General features: G+C 55.1%; 7 protein-coding genes across 10 annotated transcripts; 5 read left to right on the plus strand and 2 right to left on the minus strand.

Annotated features, from left to right (window-relative positions):
* Positions 1-1765: 1765 nt before the first annotated feature.
* Positions 1766-3721, plus strand: IUM83_18790 (Short chain dehydrogenase; the record flags this gene model as incomplete). Its single annotated transcript, XM_067943803.1, has 3 exons — positions 1766-1900; positions 1967-2005; positions 3635-3721. 3 exons carry the CDS (start codon positions 1766-1768, stop codon positions 3719-3721), a joined length of 261 nt encoding a protein of 86 aa, XP_067792329.1.
* A 2265-nt stretch (positions 3722-5986) lies between these two features.
* Positions 5987-7033, minus strand: IUM83_18791 (WRKY transcription factor 19; the record flags this gene model as incomplete). The annotated part of the gene is made up of 1 exon (XM_067943804.1): positions 5987-7033. One exon carries the CDS (start codon positions 7031-7033, stop codon positions 5987-5989), a length of 1047 nt encoding a protein of 348 aa, XP_067792328.1.
* Positions 7034-7210: 177 nt separating this feature from the next.
* IUM83_18792 (Hismacro and SEC14 domain-containing protein) lies at positions 7211-7999 on the plus strand (the record flags this gene model as incomplete). The annotated part of the gene is made up of 1 exon (XM_067943805.1): positions 7211-7999. The coding sequence occupies one exon, from the start codon at positions 7211-7213 to the stop codon at positions 7997-7999; it is 789 nt and encodes a 262-aa protein (XP_067792327.1).
* A 1762-nt stretch (positions 8000-9761) lies between these two features.
* IUM83_18793 (uncharacterized protein) lies at positions 9762-12048 on the minus strand (the record flags this gene model as incomplete). Of its 2 annotated transcripts, XM_067943807.1 has the most annotated exons (7): positions 9762-9823; positions 9884-9911; positions 10831-10893; positions 11023-11169; positions 11272-11462; positions 11810-11855; positions 11914-12048. In XM_067943807.1, 7 exons carry the CDS (start codon positions 12046-12048, stop codon positions 9762-9764), a joined length of 672 nt encoding a protein of 223 aa, XP_067792261.1. The 2 variants fall into 2 exon arrangements, with proteins under 2 accessions (XP_067792261.1, XP_067792260.1); XM_067943806.1 differs by lacking the exons at positions 11810-11855; positions 11914-12048 and having other exon boundaries at positions 11272-11505.
* A 929-nt stretch (positions 12049-12977) lies between these two features.
* IUM83_18794 (uncharacterized protein) lies at positions 12978-13368 on the plus strand (the record flags this gene model as incomplete). The annotated part of the gene is made up of 2 exons (XM_067943808.1): positions 12978-13121; positions 13186-13368. The coding sequence occupies 2 exons, from the start codon at positions 12978-12980 to the stop codon at positions 13366-13368; spliced, it is 327 nt and encodes a 108-aa protein (XP_067792259.1).
* Positions 13369-14549: 1181 nt separating this feature from the next.
* On the plus strand, positions 14550-16546 carry IUM83_18795 (uncharacterized protein; the record flags this gene model as incomplete). 3 transcript variants are annotated; one of them, XM_067943811.1, is made up of 6 exons in its annotated part: positions 14550-14630; positions 14698-14817; positions 14902-15021; positions 15104-16019; positions 16093-16337; positions 16421-16546. In XM_067943811.1, the coding sequence occupies 6 exons, from the start codon at positions 14550-14552 to the stop codon at positions 16544-16546; spliced, it is 1608 nt and encodes a 535-aa protein (XP_067792325.1). The 3 variants fall into 3 exon arrangements, with proteins under 3 accessions (XP_067792325.1, XP_067792324.1, XP_067792326.1); XM_067943810.1 differs by lacking the exons at positions 16093-16337; positions 16421-16546 and having other exon boundaries at positions 15104-15646; positions 15742-15750; XM_067943809.1 differs by lacking the exons at positions 16093-16337; positions 16421-16546 and having other exon boundaries at positions 15104-15460; positions 15522-15554.
* Positions 16547-17624: 1078 nt separating this feature from the next.
* Positions 17625-18401, plus strand: IUM83_18796 (Gag Polyprotein; the record flags this gene model as incomplete). The annotated part of the gene is made up of 1 exon (XM_067943812.1): positions 17625-18401. The coding sequence occupies one exon, from the start codon at positions 17625-17627 to the stop codon at positions 18399-18401; it is 777 nt and encodes a 258-aa protein (XP_067792323.1).
* Between the last annotated feature and the right edge of the window lie 4806 nt (positions 18402-23207).

The raw sequence follows: 23207 nt of genomic DNA on the forward strand, positions 1-23207 counted from the left end.
CGAAACGTCACTTTTGGCTTCTTCGCGAAATCTTACCCCTAGGCAGCCAATAAACGAAAAACCGGACTTAATAAAAATGTCAACTTCCAAGTTTTCCATAGCTGCTACCTCATTGAACACTCGAAGTTTAAATAGCAAGAACTACATACTTGGATAGAGCGGGTCAGGATCTTTCGATTGTCCATCAATCGCAGAAATCGTGTTTTGGGAAAAATGACATTTCGTGTTGCGTGGTCTCATATAGTATGTGTCCATGTATTATGTACAACACTTACGACTCCTTCCCCCTATATCCAGTACTCAAGCTGAAAACTCGAAGTTGGGCGATCTAAAGCTCGCTCAAAATGTTCGTAATTTTGACAGTAGCGTCACAAGGTATCTTAAAGGGTTAACGTATGAAACGATGGCAAAAGAGCCGGATATCCAAGATCATTGGAGCGAAGTCGAAGACATCGAAACTGGGCCGGAAGGTTGCAAGTCAGGTATCGAAGTTGAAGGAGCCAAAGTTTGGTCAAAAGATCGCAGACTGGAAAGACAATCGAAAAGTCGCGCTGGCGTCAAAACTGCTTGACAAGGACGGTACCATCTTGCACGACTTGTACAGGAACAAGAGCACCCCCGAACAGCTCTACAAAGCGCTTGGTCTTGAGGCAGCTGCGAGGCATGCCTACAATACTGGGAGATAGGCCGCGCTTAGATCACAATCTGACTATATGTTGTGGCAGAGTTATGAAGCGCTCTGGAAGGGAATGCAGGGCAAGATAAAATAGCAAGACGGACCAAGCGAAGGCAAAACTGCACGTTGGTCTGCTATATCGTATTCCATACGTAATCTAGTTTTACGCTAGGACATTTCAGCTACTAAAACTGGCGCCGTGGACTACTTAGTTCCATTGCGTGTATGTGTGGGCGACAAAAACTCCCTCCGCGTTGCACAAATCGACAGCAAATACTTTAAAGCACCGTGTACGCGGCCGTATTCAAAACACCCGCGTCATTTGACAGCGATTCTAGAGCAGCCAGGCTGCGCGCACGAGTCAAACGCGCACTTGGCCACAGACTGCTGTGGCAACCCACCGCCGGTTGAAGTATTGGTCCAAGAAAGCTGATCGGGGGGAAATCCACCATCCAAGTTTTGGCATTCGTGGGCGAGAGTCGCCGCCTCGACCACCATGGGTTCGGCCTTCGCTGACTGCGTGTTGTCCGGTGATGACACAACCACGTGGCTGGCGATGGGCACGACGATTCCTTCGAATGCGATGACCGAGACGCCATCGACGGACACAAGTCTTCGCCTCGGATGTCCTCGTTGACTCCGACTTTGCTCGCTTCTACGTATTCGTGCACATATCCTTTGCTGGCATCGTCGTTTTAACGTTTTGCCACCAACAACGCCCTGAAGCTAAATGAGCCCAATCGAAGTTCCACTTCAACGCGCCTAAGCTGCACTTCCGAGGCGGATACAGTTGCGCGGCGATCATTACATATCCTTGATCGTCATGTTCAAGCGCCACAAAGATACCAAACAGTCTCATTTGACTCTCTAACTGTAGCGACTCCATATTAGCTAGACACACCATCATTCTTTCGATGATCACGTTAGGCGTTGCACTGCGACTGCCGAATGAACGATGATAACGACGGCAGTCGTTGAGGACGACGAAGCAATCGCGGTCCGAAGCTCCAAACTCCGCCACCACCTCACTTTCAAACTCCCTTCGAGCCCCACAAGCCTCCCCAACCACCACCACTTCCATTTCCGACAATGTCGAGCGCCACCAAGAAGACCGTTCTCATCACGGGCAGCACGCGCAGCATCGGCCTCGCCCTCGTCGAGTACTATATCAAGAACGGCTGGGACGTCATCGGCACGGCTCGTGCCAACAGCAATACCGACGGGGTACGAGCCTTCCAAATGACCTTCAAAGTTCCAGGCTGACCTCAGCTTGTGTATTTGTATTCGTAGCTGGTGGCTCTGTCGCCCTCCCAGATCGTGACGTTGGACGTGAGTGACGAAGCCTCGATCCTCGAGGCCGCCCGCCAACTGGAGGGCGTGCCCATCGATCTTCTCATCAACAACGCCGCCATTTGGGTCCCGGACGCCTTCAAACCGGCCACCAAGGACGCCTTCATGCGCCAGTTCGAGGTCAACGCCGTCGGCCCCTTCCTGGTGACCCGGGCCTTGGTGCCTAATCTGGAGCTCGCCGCGAAGAAGAACGGCTCGGCGTACGTTGCGCAGATCTCGTCGATAGTCGGGAGCATCGGCACCAACACCCCGGAGACGAAGGATTTCTACAGTAAATCGTACGGGTACGCAGCGTCCAAGGTCGCACTCAACATGGTCACACGCTCGATGGCTTTCGAACTCCGTGCGAGCAACATCGGCTTCGTCACGCTGCACCCTGGATACGTCGACACCGACATGAACGACCACCAGGGCTACATGAGACCTGCGGATTCGGCGGAGGCCATGGCGAAGATCGTGGGCAAGCTGTCGCTCGACGACACGGGCAAGTTCTTCAATGCGGACGAGCAGTACCCGGTCTACGAGCTTCCGTGGTGAGGAGGTGGAGGGGCACCGCGTTCTTGATCTACACTTTGTCCCAGAAATTTTCTTCAGCAGTGTAGATGTAGTAAGCAAGAGCGCAGATAAGCTGGTCTTGCATGAAATATCCTGTCAGTCACGTGTATGTGTGACTCGCTTGGGGACAACTACCTAGTTAATGTGTTCGCTTTGGTCCCAGCCGATGAAGTGATTATAGCAGAGGGTAGTGTACTCGGCCTTCTTGTAGCACCTTGGAATCGGCGCAAGCCCCCCCCCCCTCCGCCGTGGTCAATGCTCAAAGAAACATTCTGCTCCTGCGTCCGTCACACACCCGACATAGCGCACAGCTTCTGCTGACTGAGCACGAGTAGTGTTCGGCGCATCCGACTTTGCTGTTATCAATTTAACAATATTTTTCCTCGTCAGCACTTTCATGTTCAGTAGCGCTGCGAATCGTTGCAGCCGACGGCATCGTGTAAGTTTCGCATGTCAACCAATTTTCCCACATGCCAGGGCAGATCTCAATTTTTTTATACGTGACTCGATGTCGTTGCGCCACTAGCTGCTTGTTCAACAGATACCGATGTAAGAGCCATACTCACTTCGGCAGTCTCGTCACGCTTCTTGCTCCGTTGAACTTTACTGTCTTCTCCATGGGCAATGCAAAGGTTATTTTTCTAGTGCACCCCCCCCCCCCACCCACACACACGCGAACGCTTGGTCGTTCACCGTGTTTGGCGCATTTACCTTTCGCCCTGGCCCGACAGACACACCCGCTTTCCGTGTACAATTCGACTTCACTGTGGTTAATACAGTTGCCACCAAGCTATTGTAAAGCATCCTGGGTGTGCGCAAAGTTTGCATCCTGCGTGTTTTGGGCAACATGGACCCGTCTGTCCTGACGCGCTCGGTACAATTTGAGTACGCACACTGACGCGGTTCCCAGCTCCCGTCGGCTTTGGGGCATCGGTGTGGATCCAAGTCAGTTTTGCCTTGGATAATGGGCTGTGCACAATATTCCGCTCGCTTGGCGCCACTTTCAACAGAAATTAGGGCTAATTCATCATAATGACGATTATCGTCGGGTAGTCGGACACGTTCTCGACTCGAACACTGTTCTCGTTCGAGCTCAACGCAATTGTCTCCTTGCGTTCGGGCTGGATTGGAGATCGCTAAACTTGAGCGAATTGAGTCGGCATTGAGCATTCATTGTCTTCAGAGTTGCCAAAATGCGCAGGATTTTCAGAATCGCGCAGGTCGGTACCGCCGTGTTCACGACAACACCCGCTCCTCATGGCTTCTTCCAGACGTCTTACTTCAGAAGTATATTTCACTCTTCCCCCATGGTCGTAGCGCGATCCTCCCGACAACACTCGCTCCGGGCACTTGGCACCTGCACTCACAGAATAGACAGGGTATGATAGCCACAAGCATCTGAAAGCGACAGCCACGACCGAAGCAACTACATATGGTATGACTGTAGATCACCTGGAGAGGAATATGCCTGGTCCTAGATCACGATGCCCAAGACAACCTGAGATCTGACAACAGTATTGAGTTTGTCAATGTTTTTCTTCGATTTCAGCTCGCCCAAGTTACTGTTTACGGAATTGCTCAGACCGGAGATGCAATATCGCGATAGGCACGGCTGCTAAACCAGTGCCTCCGCTACGACGTCTCTGGCGTGCCTTGTAGAATTCTCTCTTGTCATGCTGCCGCTTGCCGTCATTTGGTGAAGCTGCTGGCCCATCAACAGCGACATCATTGACCCGTCACCATGGTTATCTGCGATTGATTCCAGCTGTTGTACAGGTGAAGCCGATGACAGCAATGCATGTGTATCGACGTTCTGCGAGTAGCTCGCTCTTGATGACTGAGTAGGCGCATCATTCTCCAATCCCTCCGGCTTTGGTCGGCCTCCTCCGTGATCAGCACACTTCCCTCTTGAGGCTACCTTCTTTCCACAACCCGGGTGGGCACAGATTCTTCTTCCACCGTGACCGGCACACAAACCTTTAAACTGTGCCTGCTTCTCGCAACCAGAGTATGAGCACCTGCCACCTTTGGTGTGAGTTCGGCATTTATCTCTGGATTGAGCTTTATTGCTGCAACCTGGATGGGTGCACTGTTTTCCTCCGTGCGATGGCCGGCCGATTTTCTTCGACTTGGGCTGTCTGTTGGACTCGGGTTGCGACCGCTTCATTGGCTGGACCTATAGTAGTTTATCTGCAATCGTTATCGTAAGCATTTTACGATGTCTGAATCGAAATACTTACGATGCTGCTGAGGTGTATTGGCGAGGAGGTGATTATCACGTCAAACAATCGCGTTTTCCTCGAATGAAAGCCCCCGCAGGATCAAAACATGTTCAAATGACCACGTCTTCGTGTCCTGAAAGCGTTCACCTATTTATACTTGGCCAGATTCGAGGTATGTTGCTTAGTGTGCTTCAGCTTGTTGCTAAAGTGAGTGTTTGGTGATACGAAAACGCTTTGCTCCCCGTGACTTTCAATGACGCTTCCTCGTTCCTTGCGGAACTACAAGTACTGTAAAGATGAATTGATAAACACTGGGATTCGTATACACTTGCGTGGTATGATCACGTACATAATGTACGAGTGGCAATTCCTCCCCAATCCATGAATTGCTTAACAGGGAATTTCTTACCATCATGATTGCGATACCCAAGGCAAGTAGTGTTAGTTAGGTGGCTTCGTAAATGATCTCACTTCGTAAGTTACTTTTACGCGCGCAAACGCGATAGGCGCACAAATACATTTCCAGTACGACGAACATAGCTCATACTGTCGCAGTCCTGCTGACAACTGAAATATATCGAGGTTGACACAGGTGCACGGTGTACTCCATCTTGTTATGTCTCCTCGCCGGTGTGCTTGTCAGTAGCGAAGCAGTCGACGAGTCGAAGATTTTCTCTAAAGATCTTGAACCTAGGCGGTTGCTGAGAAGTCACGAGACGATCGGTTTAAGCGAACCCAACGAAGGACTGAAGCTCTACCGCCAAGGCGCGTCATATTATGCTTGCCTTAAAGCAAACATCAAGCCCGAGCAACTCTACCGAGCTTTCAATTTGAAGGAGGAGATGAGGCTGGCGCTCAGATTCTATGGCAATGGGGCGCGTCTGCACGGAAACCCGAAGTACACGCTCTGGCTTACGTACGAACGGATTTGGATGACCACGAAAAACAAGAACTGTGAATGGCACAAAGGGCAGGGGCATCGAAAAAACTAGGAATGTGAACGCTGAATATCCATTCGGCTATTCAAGAAAAATAGAGAGGAATAAATGCGTCTGTGGCGGAGGGTTTCATAAATGAAGATTTAAGTTACACACGGTAAACTGATGAGGAACATGTGAACCGTACTTCAAGAAGTAGAATGAAGCAAAATAGGGCGATGAAGCAAATGCAGTGCTTTTGCATTTCATAGAATAAGAGTCTGTACGATTTTGCTGGTGGGTTGGTCACTTTTTGTTTTGCCATGGGCGCTGCACAGGCCTTTGGCTTGGACCTGTTTGCCACACCCAGGCTCCGAGCACTGCTTCCCTCCGCCGTGTTCAAAGCACCTGCCAGCCGACCGCGTCATCTTGGTGCAACCCGGGAACGAGCAAGCTCTCGACCCTCCGTGAGTGATGCACAGGCCGTGCAGCTGCGCGCTCTTGGTGCAGTCCGGATGCACGCAGCGCTTCCCGCCATGAGCCACGCACAACCCGTGCGACTGCGCGATCTTCTCGCAGTCGCGATGCGAACACAGTGCTCGTTTGCGTTGACTTCGCCCCTCACTCTTGATCGTCGCCGAGTCGGTGCCGTTAACCTGTACTGTATCCTGTCCGGCTTTCACTTCAACTACGTGGCTCGCAGCCTCCAGCGCCCACCCATTGGTCAACAGCAGCGACATCATGGACCCGCTGCTCTGTTGCACTGGATTCGGTGCGATCGGTACGACAGCCTCTCCGTACCCCGTCTGGGCGGGGTACCCAATCCTGTTGCCGTCATTATTGTACCCATGCCAATCACCCGCCGAAGTGAAAGGCGGCTCGTGTAGCCCGGGCACCTCCTTGGGCCACTCGTTCAGCAGCAGCGACATCATGGAGCCCCCTCCTTCCGCCTGACCTTCTTCATCTGCGTTGCCCTTGGCTTTGGCGCTTGATTTTCTGGCATCGGCGTCGCCCCTCGACCGACTGGGACGACGACGGCCACCCCCGTGGTCCCCGCACTTGCCCTTGGACGTGACCGTCTTGCTGCAGCCCGGGTGGGTGCACACGCGCCGCCCGCCGTGCGCCACGCACAGCCCCTTGTACTGGGCCTGCTTCTCGCAGCCCTCGTGCGTGCACTGGCCCACGCCCGTGTGCGTGCGGCACTTGCCATTCGACTGCGCCTTGTTGACGCAACCGGTCGTCGAGCAGCGCTTGCCGTCCCCGCGGCCTCCACCGCCGCCGCGTCCTCCACTTGCACCTCGGTCCGACGTCATTCAGACAGTCAAGTGGCCAGGCCTGACGCTATTGCCACCGACCAGACCCCGGGGCCGATCTACCTGGGCTAATTATAGACCTCCCGGAATAGAAATCGTGTGAAGGAGTCATTTGCTGTCCATCTGTCTGCTCCGTCTACGCAGTTGTTCGCTTTATCCAGCGACAGGTGCAAGAGCATGGCTAAGCACAGGACAAAGGGCAATTTGATGCGCCGCTTCCTGGCCAAGATGTCGTCGGCTTCAACTCGCTCGACCGCGGTTGCCGATACGCAATCCAAGAAGAAGGCAACCCGTAATCCGGCAGCTGAGGCGCTGGGCGGCAAGGTCCTGCGCCAGTGGAGGCCCAGTACCGCCGGCCCCGAGCTGCTGGTGACGCAGGGCGACCTCACGCGCTGTGCTGCTGACGCAATCGTCAACGCCGCCAACACGCGCCTCATGCACGGCGGCGGGCTGGCGGGCGCGATTGTACGTACGGGCGGAGCCTCCATACAGGCGGAGAGCAGCAAGTGGGTCAAGGACCACGGGCTCCTCAAAGTCGGGGACGCCGTGACCACCGACGCAGGCAACTTGCCGTGCCAGCACGTGATCCACACGGTGGGCCCCAATGTGGGCAGCGCCAAGCTGACCGCCGAGCACGCGGCGCAGCTGAGACGCGCCGTGTGGAGTGCGCTGCTGGAGGCGGACCGCCTCGAAGTGGCGTCGGTGGCGGTACCCGGTATCTCTACCGGTATCTTCGGGTATCCGCGAGACCTCGGCGCGCAGGAGATTGTGCACGAGTCTGTGCGCTTCTGTGTGGAAAAGGGAGACACCACGAAAGTGGAGAGGATTGCGTTGATGAACATCGACGACCCGACGGTGAGCAGCTTCGTGAAGGCGGTGGATGACGCCAGGGAGCAACGAGGAGATGCGGAGTCGGAAGACGAGAAGATTAGTAATCAGCTCTCGGGGCTGGAAATTCGCGAGTAGAGCGGTCGCTCCATGGTCCTTTTGCTATGGGGAAACCGACAGCAGAACCGCACAAGCACGAGGATAGTATCTTGAATTACCTTTTCCGTCGAGTTCCGAGTCTTACCTTAGAATTTTGTAGCTCGTAGAAAACGGAAGAAGCTGGCGCTTTTTGCTGTTTCGTGTACAGTGTAGTTGTCTACACGTTTTTGATTTGCCGCGTTTTTATCAATGCTACACGAAGCATTCGTATTATAATTAACGATGTAATATAATACCTACTTCTATATGTTTTGTTTTCTTCGTCCGTTATAATTCACTCGGCTGAACACGAGTCCATGATCGACAACTGGCCCTGCGCGTTATTCTCTTGTGCTATCTTCGATTATTCTCCGCCGTGTGGAACAGTCATTCGTCGCCGTTCGCTTCGGTTTCCAGATCGTCGGCCTGGCCTTCAGTGGCCTCAAAGTTCTCATGACATTTCTGCTGCTTTGAAGTTCCTGAAGAGTTCTATCAACCTCCGAGGAGGCAACAGTCAACAGTTGAGCTCGATCGATGGAACCAGCGCAAGTTGCGACAAGGGATGTTCATCTGCGTCGGATAGGTAGCAAAGGGTGTCACACCTGCGATGGCAAAGGAAGGTTGAGGATCTATCTAGCAGCTTAGTACATATGACTGGGCATAGCTTTGAGTGACGCTACATAAGCTAGAGTGCGAGGCCGTTGTGTGGTTTTGCCAAACTTTGAACACGTGCTGATTCATATGTGTTGATATTCAACCTTTTCTCCGTCGAGAGTGCCTGACAACCAGAAAAAGTTGAGGTATTCGTCGGCTAAGCGGAGTCTTCGCCACTCTCAACGTCAGACGTTCAAGTTCTTCGCCAGCTTTCAAGTGGAGCTACGAGAGCACTATTCAGCGAACCGTCTTCGCAATATTAAAGAATACCACCGCACCACTTCGGCATCTCGAGCTCTATTCTTCTACTCCATACTATCCATCAAGCGAGTGAACTACATCTTTTGGATCCGAGACATAATTTATGCATCTGTTATTGCATATTAGATGTTATTACAACTTTCAATGCATGTCATAAAGCTAAATCGTAGGTCGGAATGCCTACAGTTACTGTGTAGCGCTTACTGATTCCCTTTAAGCCAGCTGAACGAGAAGCTGTAATCGTTACCTGCAAGGTATGAACCACACCATTTCGAGTAAGTACTTACTACTATCATACACTTGGCCAACACTCACCACTGTGTTTTAGTGAGCTCTCAATCGTGAACAAAATCCAAAAGAGCAGGTTTGATTGTACCATTCGCCAGCCGTTGTCCAGCACGAACGAAGTCAAGCGCAGCATGGAGATGCGTAACTTTCGCTGAATCACATAGCCGATCGCCAGTAGCGATAGAAATTCCAGCGCCACGTACCTAAGAACAGCGTTGATCTTCTGTCGCAATTCAGCTTCATCAAGTGATTTGAGCTGTGGGTAGTAAGATCGGTTTGGTAGAAAGAACATCGAGGCTGTGGAGATGCCTGTGTGTGCATAATATGGAAGTGAGAGTGAAATCTGACAGCCCTCACTAACAAGTATACGCACAATAGATCAGTGGAATGACGACTTCAGCATACTTGACAAGAATGACGAACTCCGTCGTGAAGAGAACCTGGGCTGTCTTGTGAAGAAACCGTTTTTTTTCATTCGGCGAGAAAACACCCATCAACGAGCTTGTTTGACCGGTGGAATCTTCATTCGGGCGCAGCGAGTGATCAGCTGGTGCTACCGTCACTGATGAGGCACTTGGAAACGCAGCGTACTTCGCCGAATGACTCGTAAAGCTGTTTTCACTGGAAGCATTTTTTTTAGGATCGTCACTGGAGAGTTGTAGCGACAGGAGTCGAGCTTACTCTGCGACTGGCCATCCTCCTTGATGATCTGCAACGCGATATCAACGAAACAAGCTGATTTCAGTTTGTGGTCGTCCGGAATTTTCCGTCGGAGGAGGACAATGTGCTTCATAACAGCGCTGATGTCCGATATCGATATCAGTCCTTGAGCTGCGTCCAGCATGACCATGGCTAACGTTGTCGTAATACTGTTACTTGTAGAGTTCTGTATCGAGTTCGACACGGACAGTCCGTTGAACACATCGACGTTGAAAATCATGATCTGCGGAAGAAGGTCATACTTGGTGCCTAACGCCGCGCTGATCAAGTTTTTTGCTAGGATCTTTATAATCGGAAGCAGCATGACGTAGTAGAGTTGGCTGGATTTTCCAATAGCCTGGAGGCCATAGAAGTAGATCGGATAGATGAACGTGAGGAGCATCTGGCAATTGAGCACCGTGTTGGCCTTGATTAGTTCCTGTAACAGCGCTCGATCTCGATTCAGGATTCGGCCAAAGAAGCCCATGAAGCAAATGACGAACGCTACGAGCCAAACTGGCATACCAAAAAGGATGCTGAAAGGCAGCGGGAATCCGATCAAACTTGAGGCCATCACTCGGTATACTGCGGCTGCTAGAGGAGCGACGATGGATGGAACTAGCCGCTGCACAGAGGTCATGTGCAACCCTGGGACGACGATGCTAATCTGCTCCATAGTGGATCGCGTAAGTAGCACCATTATTGCGTAGTCTCGGATCCAAAAAATGTTGTTCGCTCGTAAACTGTCGCTTGGTGGAGCCAATGGAACGGCATCTATCATCGACAGAGCTGCAACGCACGGGACGGGTAGGATGAAGCAGAAGAATAGAGCTCGAGCTGTCGAAGTGGTGCGATGGTATTCTTTAAAACTGCGAATGCGGCTCGCTGAATAGTGCCCTCGTAGCTCCACTTGAAAGCTGGCGAAGAACCTGGACGTCTGACGCAGAAAGCGGCGAAGACTCCGCATTACGCGACGAATGCCTCAACTCTTTCTGGCAATCAGTCACCAATACCGGGAAACGACAAATAACACACACATACAATGCATCAGCGCCCGGCTACTATTTTTACCAGAAAGACCACACGGCGCAGACATGCGATTAGTTTGGTCCAACGCTTACACTTCTTGCGGACGAAGAATCGCAGGTCCAAACCAACGCTATAAGGATACGAGGGCATTTCAACGAATTACCAGCCACAGACCATTCCGCTCGCACGAATTTGTCACAGAAGAGCGTCTGGAGCCTTCGAGAACCTGGTAGCCGAACCTGCCGCAAGTTTAGCGTGCCAATACACATGCAAACCATTATTAAGAATGCCTGCTTTGTCCATCTCCACGGGGGCCGCGCCATCGCTATCTTCAAATCGACCTTTAGCACTTTGAAACTGTAGTAGGGAGCGCTGTCACTGGGCTGTCGGACGTGTGCAGGAGCGGCTGGACGGAACGTGTGTTGAGATCGACTTGACGCGGTGACCGGGGTGGTGCACAGCGTGGAGTCGGGGACGAAGTTGTACGACAGCGAACGGTCGGTGGTCGGGGCGAGCCAGCTGACTACGGGCACTAGCGACGGGAGCAGGTCGCAGTTGAAGATCGGCAGCCGCAGAAGATCGCCGGGAGGAGCGACGCGTGAGCAGTGAGGAGCGGTAAGTATCGGAGAACGGAGGGGCGACGTGTGAGCCCACGACGTGAGGCCAGGAGGCAACGAGCACGGAGATGAGAGCGAAGAGGGAGAGGTCCAAGTAGGAGTAGGAAGGCGCCGTGTGATAGCTTAGGGTAGCTAGGCGACGGGGGAGTGGGCTAAGTGGGGGCAACGAGCGGTGGTCTGGCCGTTCGACCCTCAGTTGCGATTTATCACTGGCTAGTGGTGAGTCAAGACTAAAGGAATACACGAAGTTGCGCCGAAGCACAGGTTCCCGCGTGTGGTTCTGCGACTCGAGGGTAGTCGGCCAATGCCTGGAGTAACAACGAAGGTAGGCGAAAGTGGTGGACAGTGCACATGAGGGCGACGTACCAAGTAGGGTGGCCGGGACCGTGGAGAGAGACCACGGGGGCACGAGGTGCACTCCAGAACGCACCTTGGCCGTGAGAGGACGACGCCTCCGAGCACCATCAGCCGTGACGGGGCGTCACCTCGCCCGATTTGCATATCCGGTGGGAGCCGCCTGTGGCTTGCCGGGGCCCAGGTGTCTATGTAGCTCCCTCCCCGCCGTCCCTATTCCCGAGGCCCGCCGTGTCGTTGAAGGGTCGGCCGTCAGCCGTCTGGTCGTCGTAAGCCTCGCACTTGTTGGCAGTCGGCGTTGAACCGTTGACCTAGGTGTGGACGCGGCAACTCGTGTATACTCATGCACCGGGGGCGTGTAATGAGAAGGGAGTTGGGCTTCGGGTTAAGCCCAGTAACCTACATGGTGGTCATGACAGGCGCTTTCCGGGCTAGGTCGTGACTGAGGACCTTAGCGGGCTTAGCGTCAGCGGGAAACGGACTCTGGAAACGAGTGAGAAAAGATAAGAGTGAGAACGAGAAAGCTAACCGAGGGGTTTATTTGTGCTTATAGAGGAGCTAACGAACGGACATGACCACGCAACGTGATCAACGAGCTGAGCGACGAGCCGCGTCGCAAGAACGAGCGGAAACAGCGGCTCGCGAGACGGCAAAGCAACGCCAGCCGCAGCTGACGGCATCAGCGACGCGGAAAACGGCAAAGCGGCGACCAGCATGGAAGACGGCCAGCGAAGGCCTTGAAGGTGGAAAAAAAATACGGCGACTCGGCAGGAGCAAGAAGCGCGACCAATCCCACGCTAGGGACGCGTGAGGGTCGGCTACGCTACCTGGACCGATACCAGAAGCGCGTCCAAGCACAGCGGGCGCCAGGAGGAAGCACGCCGGCCGTTCACAGGCCAGGCGTCGACTGTTTCTACTGTGGGCGGAGCGGACACTACGCGCGAGAATGCGACCTGAAGCGGTCTGACCTGGCCGCTAGGGACGCAGACGCAAGGCAAGACGGCGGAAAAGACAACGGACCGACGACGGGAAACGGCCCGCGAGCGTAAGGTCCCCGGCCTTACCGCTCGCAGGACCTGATCCGGGAAGACTACGAGGACAAGGGGCTCCGCACACGCGAGGAAGGGTTCGCGATGCTGGCGTACGAGGGCGGCAACGTGGGCCAGCCCACAGAGTTAGAGAAGAGCACGGCCGGGTACTGGCGCGGGCGACAAGTGGCAGTGAGCGCCGCGTCGTGGTCTACGCTGGGGATGGCGAGACGCCCCGCGAGCGTACGCCACGCAGCAACGCAGCAACGGAGGCTCTGGTGATGGCTACCGCGACGCGAGGCAAGTCCACGGTCCCAAGCACGACGACAAGAGAGGTGCCGACGACTGGGGATGGCAGAGCGCGAGAAAGGGCGACCCCGAGTGCGACGGCAGCAACGGTGTTGGCAGTGACAACGCCAACGACGGTGAAAGCGGCTGAGGCGACCGCCGGGCAGGTGACGAGAGCGACCGAAGAAAAGATGGCGACGGTGGCAAAGAAGGCAGAGGCGCGGAGGGAAGAATCTTGCGCTCGGGCAACGACGACGAAGACGGCGCGAAGGTCATCATTGGACGCCGCTGTCGTGTAGGAACACGCGCTAAATTATATATTGGCACACTTTCCCCACCAACAACACCCACCAAGTCACCGAAGACTCAATGGGCTTGTTAGGGTTAGAACCTGAAGGCCCAGGAACTTTCCCTTGCACCGGGTTGATGTTTCCTCTGTGCACCGAGCTTCCGCTAGTCGACCGACGGAAGACTCAGCGTCACTAGCCACGAGCAAAGGCTAGCACGCTCTCACACACAAAATATACCTCGCAGGCCCTCAGAAGGAAGGGTCCCGGCCTTTTACGGCGTGATACGAGGGTGCCGGAGCTATACTCCGGCGGGAAGAAATAAATGGAGTGCGCTCTCGCTCCTCCAGTTCCTGGCGACGACTCGTCGCTACCAATACACCGGCCACTAACTCTTGGCCCTGCCAGGGATGAACACACGCTACACTAGTAGATGTGCCCACCGACAGTCATAATCCTACCTACCAGGTTTACCTTGAGCTGCAGGTCGTTCACTGCAGGCACCGGTGTCGCCCTTGCGTGGTTGGGAGGAAAAGCTGTTCTGTTATTGTTGCCCGAAGGCTTATCTTGTCTTCTCTTAAGTTTCCTATCGATCAATACAAATATCAAGTATAAACGCGTCCGTTTTGGACCGCCAGTTGTAACTCACGACTCTTCGGCGCTTTCTCTGCGACGTGGCGGCGTTACCGACGACTCAAACGGCCGCTGAAACGCCACCGACGACTCGGGACAGGCGCCGATGACTCATAAGTTCGGATCTTGCCAGTAGGTTCGCCCCGCACTTAGCGAGCTGCAACCGCCCGCTCTTGACTTGGGACCGTCGACGAGTCATCGTCACCGGCATATTTAGGCCAATCAGCGATCAGGGAGTTTAGTCCAATAACTGGCGATGGGTTGTGACTTGCCAGTTAACGCCGGCGCCTCGAGTCTTCTTCATCCCTCGTCCCGCCTCTGGGTTTTGGCTTCGGCTTCATTTCCCGATACCACAACTGCCCCCACCGCGACTTGAGCCGCGTGCTGGTGAGCGTCGGGGTGCTCCTGTGCCATGGTTGGTTCTTCGCGCGCTGCCGAGTCCGCCGTGAACTCGGCCCTCAGGGCTCTCGGTGTATCTCGGTCTTCGCTCCAGGTAAGCCGTCTTCTTCTTGTTCTCTTGCCGTCTTCACTCCTAACCCGGATCTTCGTATCTTGGTCAGTCTTCGCCAGGTCGAGGAAGCTCGCTTGGTGCTGGTAGTTCGCCTGCTGCTCCTGCTCCCTCGCAGTCGGCGGTGTCTGAGGATGAGAGCGCTGCTGAGTCGACGGCCAGTTCGGCCACGGTGAGTTTCCTGCCGTCTTCACGCTTTCTTGTTAGCTTCACGTGAGATGCTGATGCCTGGCGGCTTTGTGCGTCTGCTTCCCAGGTTGTCTTGTCATCTCCGGAGTTGGGCTCACTCGCTGTTGGCGATGCGCCGAGCCAAGCTTCGCTGGACGCTTCCGCTGAATCGTCCGCGTCTCTGGCCACCTCTCCGGCTGTTCCTTCGGTACGTCTCGTTGACTGGCACCTTGATCTTGCGCTGCTCTCGCTTACCTTCACGGTTATTGCCTTCGTTTCTTGTCATCCAGGATACTTCCCTGGTTGATGTGCCTGTTGGTAGTGCTGCCGGCGACTCAGTTTCGATCCAGTCGTCGGAGCTAGCTGCTCGGTGCTCTACTTCGAGCGCTAAGGCCAGTCGTTCCACCACCGACGACTCGCTGATCACGGTGTCGCGTGAGGCCCTTGAGCAAATCGTCACGGAAGCCAGTGCTGAGGCGTCGGAGCGCGTGATCGCGGTGTTGGGTCCTCGGTTGGATCTCATCGGTCGTCTCAATGTCACTCTGCACCAGGGTCCCAACATTCGTGGGGACCGCCACGTGGGCTCTCGCTTGGCCGCTGCTCGCTCGCTGGAAGACGTGGTGGCGGCGGCTCAGCCCAACATGGGGGTCCACGATGATATCAATCTGGATTTGGCCGTGATGCGAGGCCAGTTGCACTCCGCTGAAGCTGCACGTGCTGCCGCCGAAAACTCGGCGATGAAGGAGTCGTTCAAGCACGAGAACACCATGGTGTTCCTCAAGCAAGCAAGCGCGGAACTCGAGCACTCCAAAAAAGAGGTCAAGCGTTTGCGGGTCCTGGAGGCTCACTACCTCCAGGAGATGGAGGGTCTTCGTGGAGCCATGGATGCGCACACCGAGACGGCCGCCCGCTTGGAGAACCGCGTTAGAGTTGCTGACGACGAGTGCAAGCGTATGGCTCTCCAGCTCACTCGCGAGCAGACGGTGTTCAAGGCTGCTGTGGCGTCGTCGACTGCACAGAGCAAGCGTCTTCACGATCTTCTGGCTCGCTTGGATGCCGGCGATGACTCGTCGTCGACTCGCCTCCAGCGCCGAAATGAAGACCTTCAAGAGCAGGTGAAGCGGCTCATGCGCGCCAACAGGACTCTTCGGGCGCATGTCAAGTTTGAAGACATGGATCCAGACGTCCTCGTGCTGATCTCCGAAGGTTCGTACTGGTCGTTGTGTTGCTGGATGTGCTGGCTTGTGTTCTGATTCTGCCGATGACTCATGCTTTACAGGTTTGTCGACTGGCGAGTTGAACTGGGACCTGCTGGACATTAGCCACGAGACTCGGCGGGTCCTCAAGGACATGCTGGCCAATGCGGATCCGTCTCGAACCGAGGATGCCATTGCCGTTGACTTGGCCCGTGCTGCTTTCCTGGAATCGGACTCTCATGTTGAGTTGTCGTCGGAGGAGCGGTCGGCTGAGGCGAACAAGACAACGCCGGGGACTCGTGCTGCCGATATCGAAGCGGACCGGGCTGTACGCGCTGCGCAGATTGGTTGCTCACGCAAGCGTTCCTCGCAAAGGGAAGCCGGTTCTCATCATGTTCGTCGTCGGTCAAGCTCTGTTTCTCGTCCGGCGTCGCAAAAGCGGGTTCGTTCCTCGTCACTCCGTCGCAGTCCGTCCGCCAGTCGCCCGGGCAAGAGACCTCGCCGCCCCGCCGAAGACTCAGCTTCCGCTGTCCGTGACTCTCGTACGTCTTCTTCCCGTCGAGGTGGTAGCCGTGAGTCTTCGGTGACAGCTCCTGGTGGTTCTCGGGCTCCTTCTCAAGGTGGTGAGCGCTTGGAATTGGAGGTGGAGGTTGTCGAGTCTTTCGGAAGTGTTCCTGCGGCCGCAGAGTCTCCGCCCGCGTTGGCAGTGCAAGCCCCGAGTGCTTCCAGGGCTTCGTCGTCCAAGGGCAAGTCGAGGCGGAAACCCAAGGGGCGATGGGCTCGTTCTCAGCGATCTACTGGTCCGCCCGCTCGTGCCGCCTTCTCCGGGGCCGCTGCCAAGTCTTCGTCGGACAGCTCACCCGTTGTTCCTTCCCGCAAGCCGTCTCGTGTGGTGGAGTCATCGGATGAAGATGCTGTTTCGCCGAGCACTATTTCTCCTCCTTCCGAGCAAGTTCACGTTGATTCTGGCGCTTCTCTCGAGTGGTTTCCGGACACTGGTTCGGAGGCGGAGAATTTGGTCGTTGGATCAGTGATTGAGTTATCGGTGGGCGTCCCTCAATCCTCTTCTCTCTTGGAGCTCCCAGGTTCCGAGTCGTCGGGAGCTATCTCAGGTGCTGGTGTGGAGCCTAAGAAAACACTTCTTGTCCCACCGAAGACTCACACGAGTCACCGTCGACAACCCCGTCGTTCTTCCGTTCCACGCCAGTCTGCGTTTTCCGGAAGCAGCCGAGTCGTCGCCACTTCGTCGTCCACCCCTGGGTCAGATTCCAGCCCCCGGCGTCATCCGGTGGTACCGTCGCCGGCGCGGGGTCAGTTACCCCTCGTCCAATTTTCCAAGCAAGTGGCTAAGTGGGCTGTGCCGTACATCGAGTCGCCTTTTACGCGTCCTGGGGCTCTCAAGTGCTGGACCCAGATGCTAAATGCTCGGTTGCCTGCACCGGTGCCCCGGGATCTCCGAATTATTTCCAGTCCTGAAGGCATCGCGGCATTCGCGGACTACAAAAACCCTGATCATCCGTGGCAGAAGCTTCGCCGGCGACTCCCGTCTCAAGCGTGTCTTTTTGACACTTCAGAGTTTGATCCCGACTCCAAGGTATCCCAGCGGGCTTCGCCGATGACTCGAGTGATGGGGTACTGGAGCAATTTTCGTGGGAGCGGCGACTCGGACAACGTCGACCTTGGTTTCTCGCTTTGGGAACGTGATCACTGGATCCTTCCGAAGGCAGTGGAGACTACGTTCTCCGCAGTTGCCGCTGACTTGGACATGATGGACTGGACTGCCGCGCGGAAGACTCGGACGAGGAAAGACTTGGATACTTTGAAAGCTGCTTGGTCGAGGTACGTGGTCGAGCGCAACAAACGCAGTGACCGTCTCCGCGCCAAGGTGGTCCCGTACATCTGGATGTGGGGCAGCAGCCAGGATCCTGGTTTCTCGGAGGTGAAGCCCGAGTTCATGCTTGAGCCGACCATGCCCGGGTATTCTCTGGAGTACTTGCCTTGGGAGCCCAAGACTGCCGACTGGTTGAGCGAGGTCGCTGCCCTGGATGCTGCGGAGCCTTGGCGGAACGGCTGGATCGATGTGCCGGAGCAGCACCCTTACAACACCACGTTCGTCCCATGCAACCCGTCGGCTCCGCTCTTTGTCCCGGCTGGTTCTTCGCGCGTCGATGTTGGTCGTCGAGTTGTTCCAAGTTCGTCGCTGCAGCCGGGTGAATTGAGCTCAGAATGGGTGGCCGAGTTTGGTGGTGCTCGCGTTCCTGCTGCGTCTGAGTCTTCGCCGACTGCTGCGTCTGTTCCGGGAGGACCAGTTCTGGATGCTGCTGGTGGTTCCGATGACTCGAGCTTGCTTGGTGTCTTGGCTCGGGCAGCCGTTGCCTCCGATCCTGATTGAGTTGAAGTCGGGTTCAAGCGAGTCGTCGGCAGCGTCTTCTATGCATTTGGTTTTCGTTTCCAATTCCGCTTCTGAGTTGCCGTTGAGTTTAGCTGTCCGTCTTGGTAGCGTTTAATTTTCAAATGCAAAAAGGTAGTGCTGCAGTAGCTGTTTTCGTCTGTGGTCTTGGGCTGCGTTGCCCCAAGTACAGGTCGTCATGGCGGTGACTCATAGCCACCTAGTCTTCGTCGGCGACTTGAACCATCTGCAGGCGCTGTTCACTTCGTTTTCGCCGTAGGTAATCATAGAGGAGCCCTCCACAAGAAAGGTTAGCGGCTGGCTCCCACGATGGTTCATCGTAGCCGACCCATTTGACTCTAAACTCGCGCACTGCTATTTCAGTTCCCGTAGACAACGGCACACGGTCGTCGAGGATGGCTTCAACTTCATATTCTCCTGCCACGTGATCTGACTCCCAACTATCTTCAGGGAGCAGTTCTTCGTCAAAGTCTAGTCGCGTGTCGTCGACGAGTCCGGGCGCGAGACGAGTCTTCGGTCGATCTCCAAACTCATCAATCAGCTTTAGCCGGGAGATATGGACGACTGGGTAGAATCGGTATCCACTGCGGTCCGGTAACTCGAGTTCGAAGGCATAGGCTTCGATCTTCTTTTTTATCCGGAAGGGTCCATGCCACCGGTGTGTCAGTTTCTTGGTAAGGCCGGGCTTGACTCTCTTCATGTACAACCAGACCCTGCTGCCGACATCGAACGGGACCGGCAGCATTGATTTTCGGCCTGCAATCGGCTCAATTCCGCCAGTCTTCGGTGGACCCACCCTGTCCCGAGAGACATGTCCCCCCTGTCCCACAAACGGTTGGTGCGGGTCACCCGCCGACGACTCGCGAGTCGTCGGTGGCACATGCGTACTTGGTTTGAGCGACAGGTGATTTGGGACGGGGGTGTCTTGTCCCGTAGACGGTTGGTCTTGTGCCGCCGCCGACGACTCGTGATCCCGAGTCTTCGCCAGTATTGTCTTCTCTTTCCTACTGAGTTTGGCGTTGTGTTCCCGGGCTCTGCGAGTCTTGATGGCGAAGACTAAGCGCTCCACGATCTCGTCCCAGTCTTGTTGGAGCGGGTCTTCGGCGTATACCTTGACGGATTGCATTACAGTCTTGACTGACCGTTCTTGCTGTCCGTTGGCTTGCGGCCGGTAACTCAGCGTTACTCGGGACCTTGACTGCATCATTTCTGCAAACGCTTGGAACACTTCGCTCATGAACCGTGGGTCGCGGTCATGACGGATAAGTGATGGCGCACCAAATCGTCGGTATATGCATTCTTCGAATGCTTGTGCCACCTTGAGTGCGCTCGTATCCGCCATGGCTTTCGCAAAGATGAAACCCGTAAAGGAACATTGGAAGAGTAGCAGGGCTGTGTTGCCCCTCCGAGTCTTCGGCAGTGGTATCACAAAATCCATAGACACTAACTGGAAAGGCCGTTCCGCCAGCACGTTGCCATCCCTTCAGTTGGGGGCGGCTCTTGCTGGTGCTGCAATCGGGGCACGATCTCACGTGCTTCTCCTCGTCGGTGTAGAGTCCCAACCAGTAGTAATCTCGCTTGACTCGCTGGTAGGTTCTCACCACACCCTGATGGCCGCCTTCCAGCGAGTCATGGCAATTCTGGAGCACTTCTTGAATCATCGTGGTGGGTACCACCAGACGCAACGAGATCTCCTCTTGCGACTCAGCGTCACGCCGACGACTCGTTCCCATGTAGTGTAACAAATTGTCTTCCGACAACACGAACTTATCTGCGATTTTCCATGCATCTCTGGCGGCTCGGTATCCAAGTTTCTCCACATCTCCGCGTAAGGGTCTTCAGGTTAGCCCATCGCAATTCTTCGTCCTGAGCGGCAGCTATTCGTCGTCGTCTTTCTTCTTGGACTTCCACAGGATCAATGTCTTGTGCGTCAGGAGCTGCTGGTGGAGCTTGGGTCGTTTCCGGGGGTTGAATTTCAGGAGGTTTCCGGTTAGGTCGAGTCTTCGGCGGTGACTTCGGCTTATCGTCTGTGAATCGGACGTGTTTTTTCTTGCTCTTGGTCTGCGCCCGAGTCATCGCCAGTAGCATTCCAGGTTCGGGACGTACGAAATCAGCAAATGTCTTGCGTTTCACGGTCGAGACGCCGCTCAGAGTTTGAATAGAGTCTCCTGGAACCAGGTTTTGTGCTTCTGATCCTTGCGGCGGCGACTCGTCGATCACTTCTTGTATCCGATTGAGTCCGGCCAACTCTGCCTTCCGGGTTTCACTCAGAATGACCTTGGAAACTTTTGACTCCAAGGCTTCTGTTGCCAACGAGTCCGCGGCAGCATTGTATTCGCGTACCACGTGCAGGTATTTGACTGACCGCAACCGTGCTGTGATCTCCTTGTGATGATTCAGCTGTGCCATCAGTGATTCCTTCCGGCAAGCTATCACCCCTAGGGATTGCTGGATCGCGAGTCTCGAGTCTCCCACGATCACTAAGTCTTCGGCGCCGTGTTCGATCGCGGCGAGAACGCCGTTGTTCATACCGGTGTACTCGGCGATATTGACCGTGGTTTTCTCGAGGTAAGCGTTCGCTGCAATAACTATTTTCCACTCCGGAAGGCTCCACACGATCCATGAGCAACTGCCGTAACCACCGTACTTCTCAGTCTTCGCTGACCCATCGAAAGAGACCACGAAGCCTGTATGAGTCGTCGGTAGGCGTGCATAGAGCAAGTTTGGGTCCATGCGAGTCGTCGGTGAGCCTTTAGTCGGCGGGGCAACCAGTTCCAATGAGTCATCGAGATCCACGAAGTTGGTCACCGTCGACTGGAGCAGCTGGGTGAAGGCACAGTCCTTCTCCTTGACTCGTTGGACGATCAGGTGCCACGGGGAGAGCAATACCGCGAATTGTACAGCTCTCCCAAAGAGTGACTTCGACTTGGTAATCCACTCCAAGGTGGAGAAGCGAGTGTAAACTCGTATTGTCCGTCCCGCCAACTGAGTGTAGCAAGTCTTCAGCAGTAGCAACAGCGCTAGCACCTCTTTCTCCGCCGCATGATAGTTCATCTCGGCCTCCTTCAATACACGTCCGCAGAAGCGAACAGGGTGCAACTTGTCGTCATGCAGCTGTAGCAGCGTGGAGCTTAATGCCCACTCGTTTGCGAACAGCATGATGTGCACGTCCTTGGTGCGGTTGAAGTGGCGGAGTATCGGCGCTGCCGCAACCTTGTCTAGGAGAGCTTGGAAGCTCCGGCGGGCAACTGTGAGGTCACCCTCCGGCGCGAAATCGTCTTCCTTCAGCTGGTACAGCGCCGCGCCGTAGACAGCGAAGTCTTGGATGAAGCGGTTGTAATAATTCAGCGCACCTAGGAAAGACTGCATTCCCTTCTTCGTTCGTGGGAAAGACAGCTTAGTGATCGCGTCCAGCTTCTTCGGATCGGGCCGAATGCCGTCTGTTGACACTTCATGGGACAGAAAGTCAACGCGTCCTTGCACGAAAGTACTCTTGGTAAAGCTGACGCTGATCCGGCACTCTTCAAAACGACTGAGGAGCCGATCCAGCGTCGCCAAACAACTGTCGACGTCTTCGCCACCGAAACCGATATCGTCCACGAAGGATCGCCGGTCGAACACAGGTACCAGCGACGACTCGTCGGCTTCGTTGGTCGTAAACATATCGGCTTCTGGGCTGTTAATGAGTCGAGTAATGGGTTCAGCTGTCTTCGCGTCATCGCGGGCAGCTGCAAACTTGGTTCGAGTCGCCGCTGTAGTGCCTGGCAGGCGAGGCGACGACTCGAGTCGCCGGCAGTGTTCTGCCGAGTCTTCGGCGGCCTTCATTTTTGCTGCAAAGGCGTTCCAGCCGCCCTTAGGTTGCACAAATCCCCACAATGCGTTGTCTATCATCCGTTGGTAGATCATCGGCGCGTTCGTGAGGCCGAAAGGCATTCGTAGCCACTCGAAGTGCCCCAGAGGACACACAAATGCCGAAATCTTGCGCGCACGTAGAGTCATCAGGATGGCCCAGAATCCGCTGGCCGCGTCGAGCGAGCAGAACCAAAGATAAGTCTCCAAGTCAGTGAGCAAGTCGTCGACGAGCGGCATGGCGTACTCCAGGATTGCCGTTACCGCGTTGACCATCTTGTAGTCGATGCAGAGGCGGACGTCTTGGCCATTCTTCTTGAGGACAATGACGATTGGCGAGGCCCACGGGCTGTCCGAGAACGCGATGAGCCCTGCCTGGAGCAGTCCTTTGAGGAGTTCGTACAATTTTTTGAGATGCTTGAATGGGATCCGTCGGGCCCGCTGTTTGATCGGCGCATGCCCCTGCACATCTATGTCGCAGACAACGCCATATGCCGGCGGTGGGAGTGCATTCCCGCTTGCAATCGTGATACTTTCATGGCGTCGGAGTACTTCGATCAGGCTCCCTTGTTGGTCTGCCGACAACTCGGGATTCTTGACGTTCGCCGCCGAGTAGTCGAGTGTAGTCGGCTCCGGCTCCGATAAATCGGGGAGGAACGCTAATTCATGCGCGTAGTCCTCCAGTTCGATGTCCGCTGCCGGGTGTTCCGCCGTCTCGTCGCTACTGTCGACGGTACCTTCCGTGGCCAGTACACGCATTACTGCTATGAACGTCTGGTCGAGTGTCGTTGAGATGTCTCCGGCTTCTCGGCTGGGTGCAGTCTGAGTCATCGGTGGATGCCTCTTCGGACTGCACTCTAGTCCTTGGTCTTCGTCGCGGCGCACCGTCGACTCAGCAGTCTCCAGTCCTGATCCAGCTGCTTCTGGAGTCATGGCTTC

This window comes from Phytophthora cinnamomi (genome assembly GCF_018691715.1).
Source record: "Phytophthora cinnamomi strain GKB4 chromosome Unknown Contig36, whole genome shotgun sequence".
Lineage (NCBI taxonomy): Eukaryota > Oomycota > Peronosporomycetes > Peronosporales > Peronosporaceae > Phytophthora > Phytophthora cinnamomi.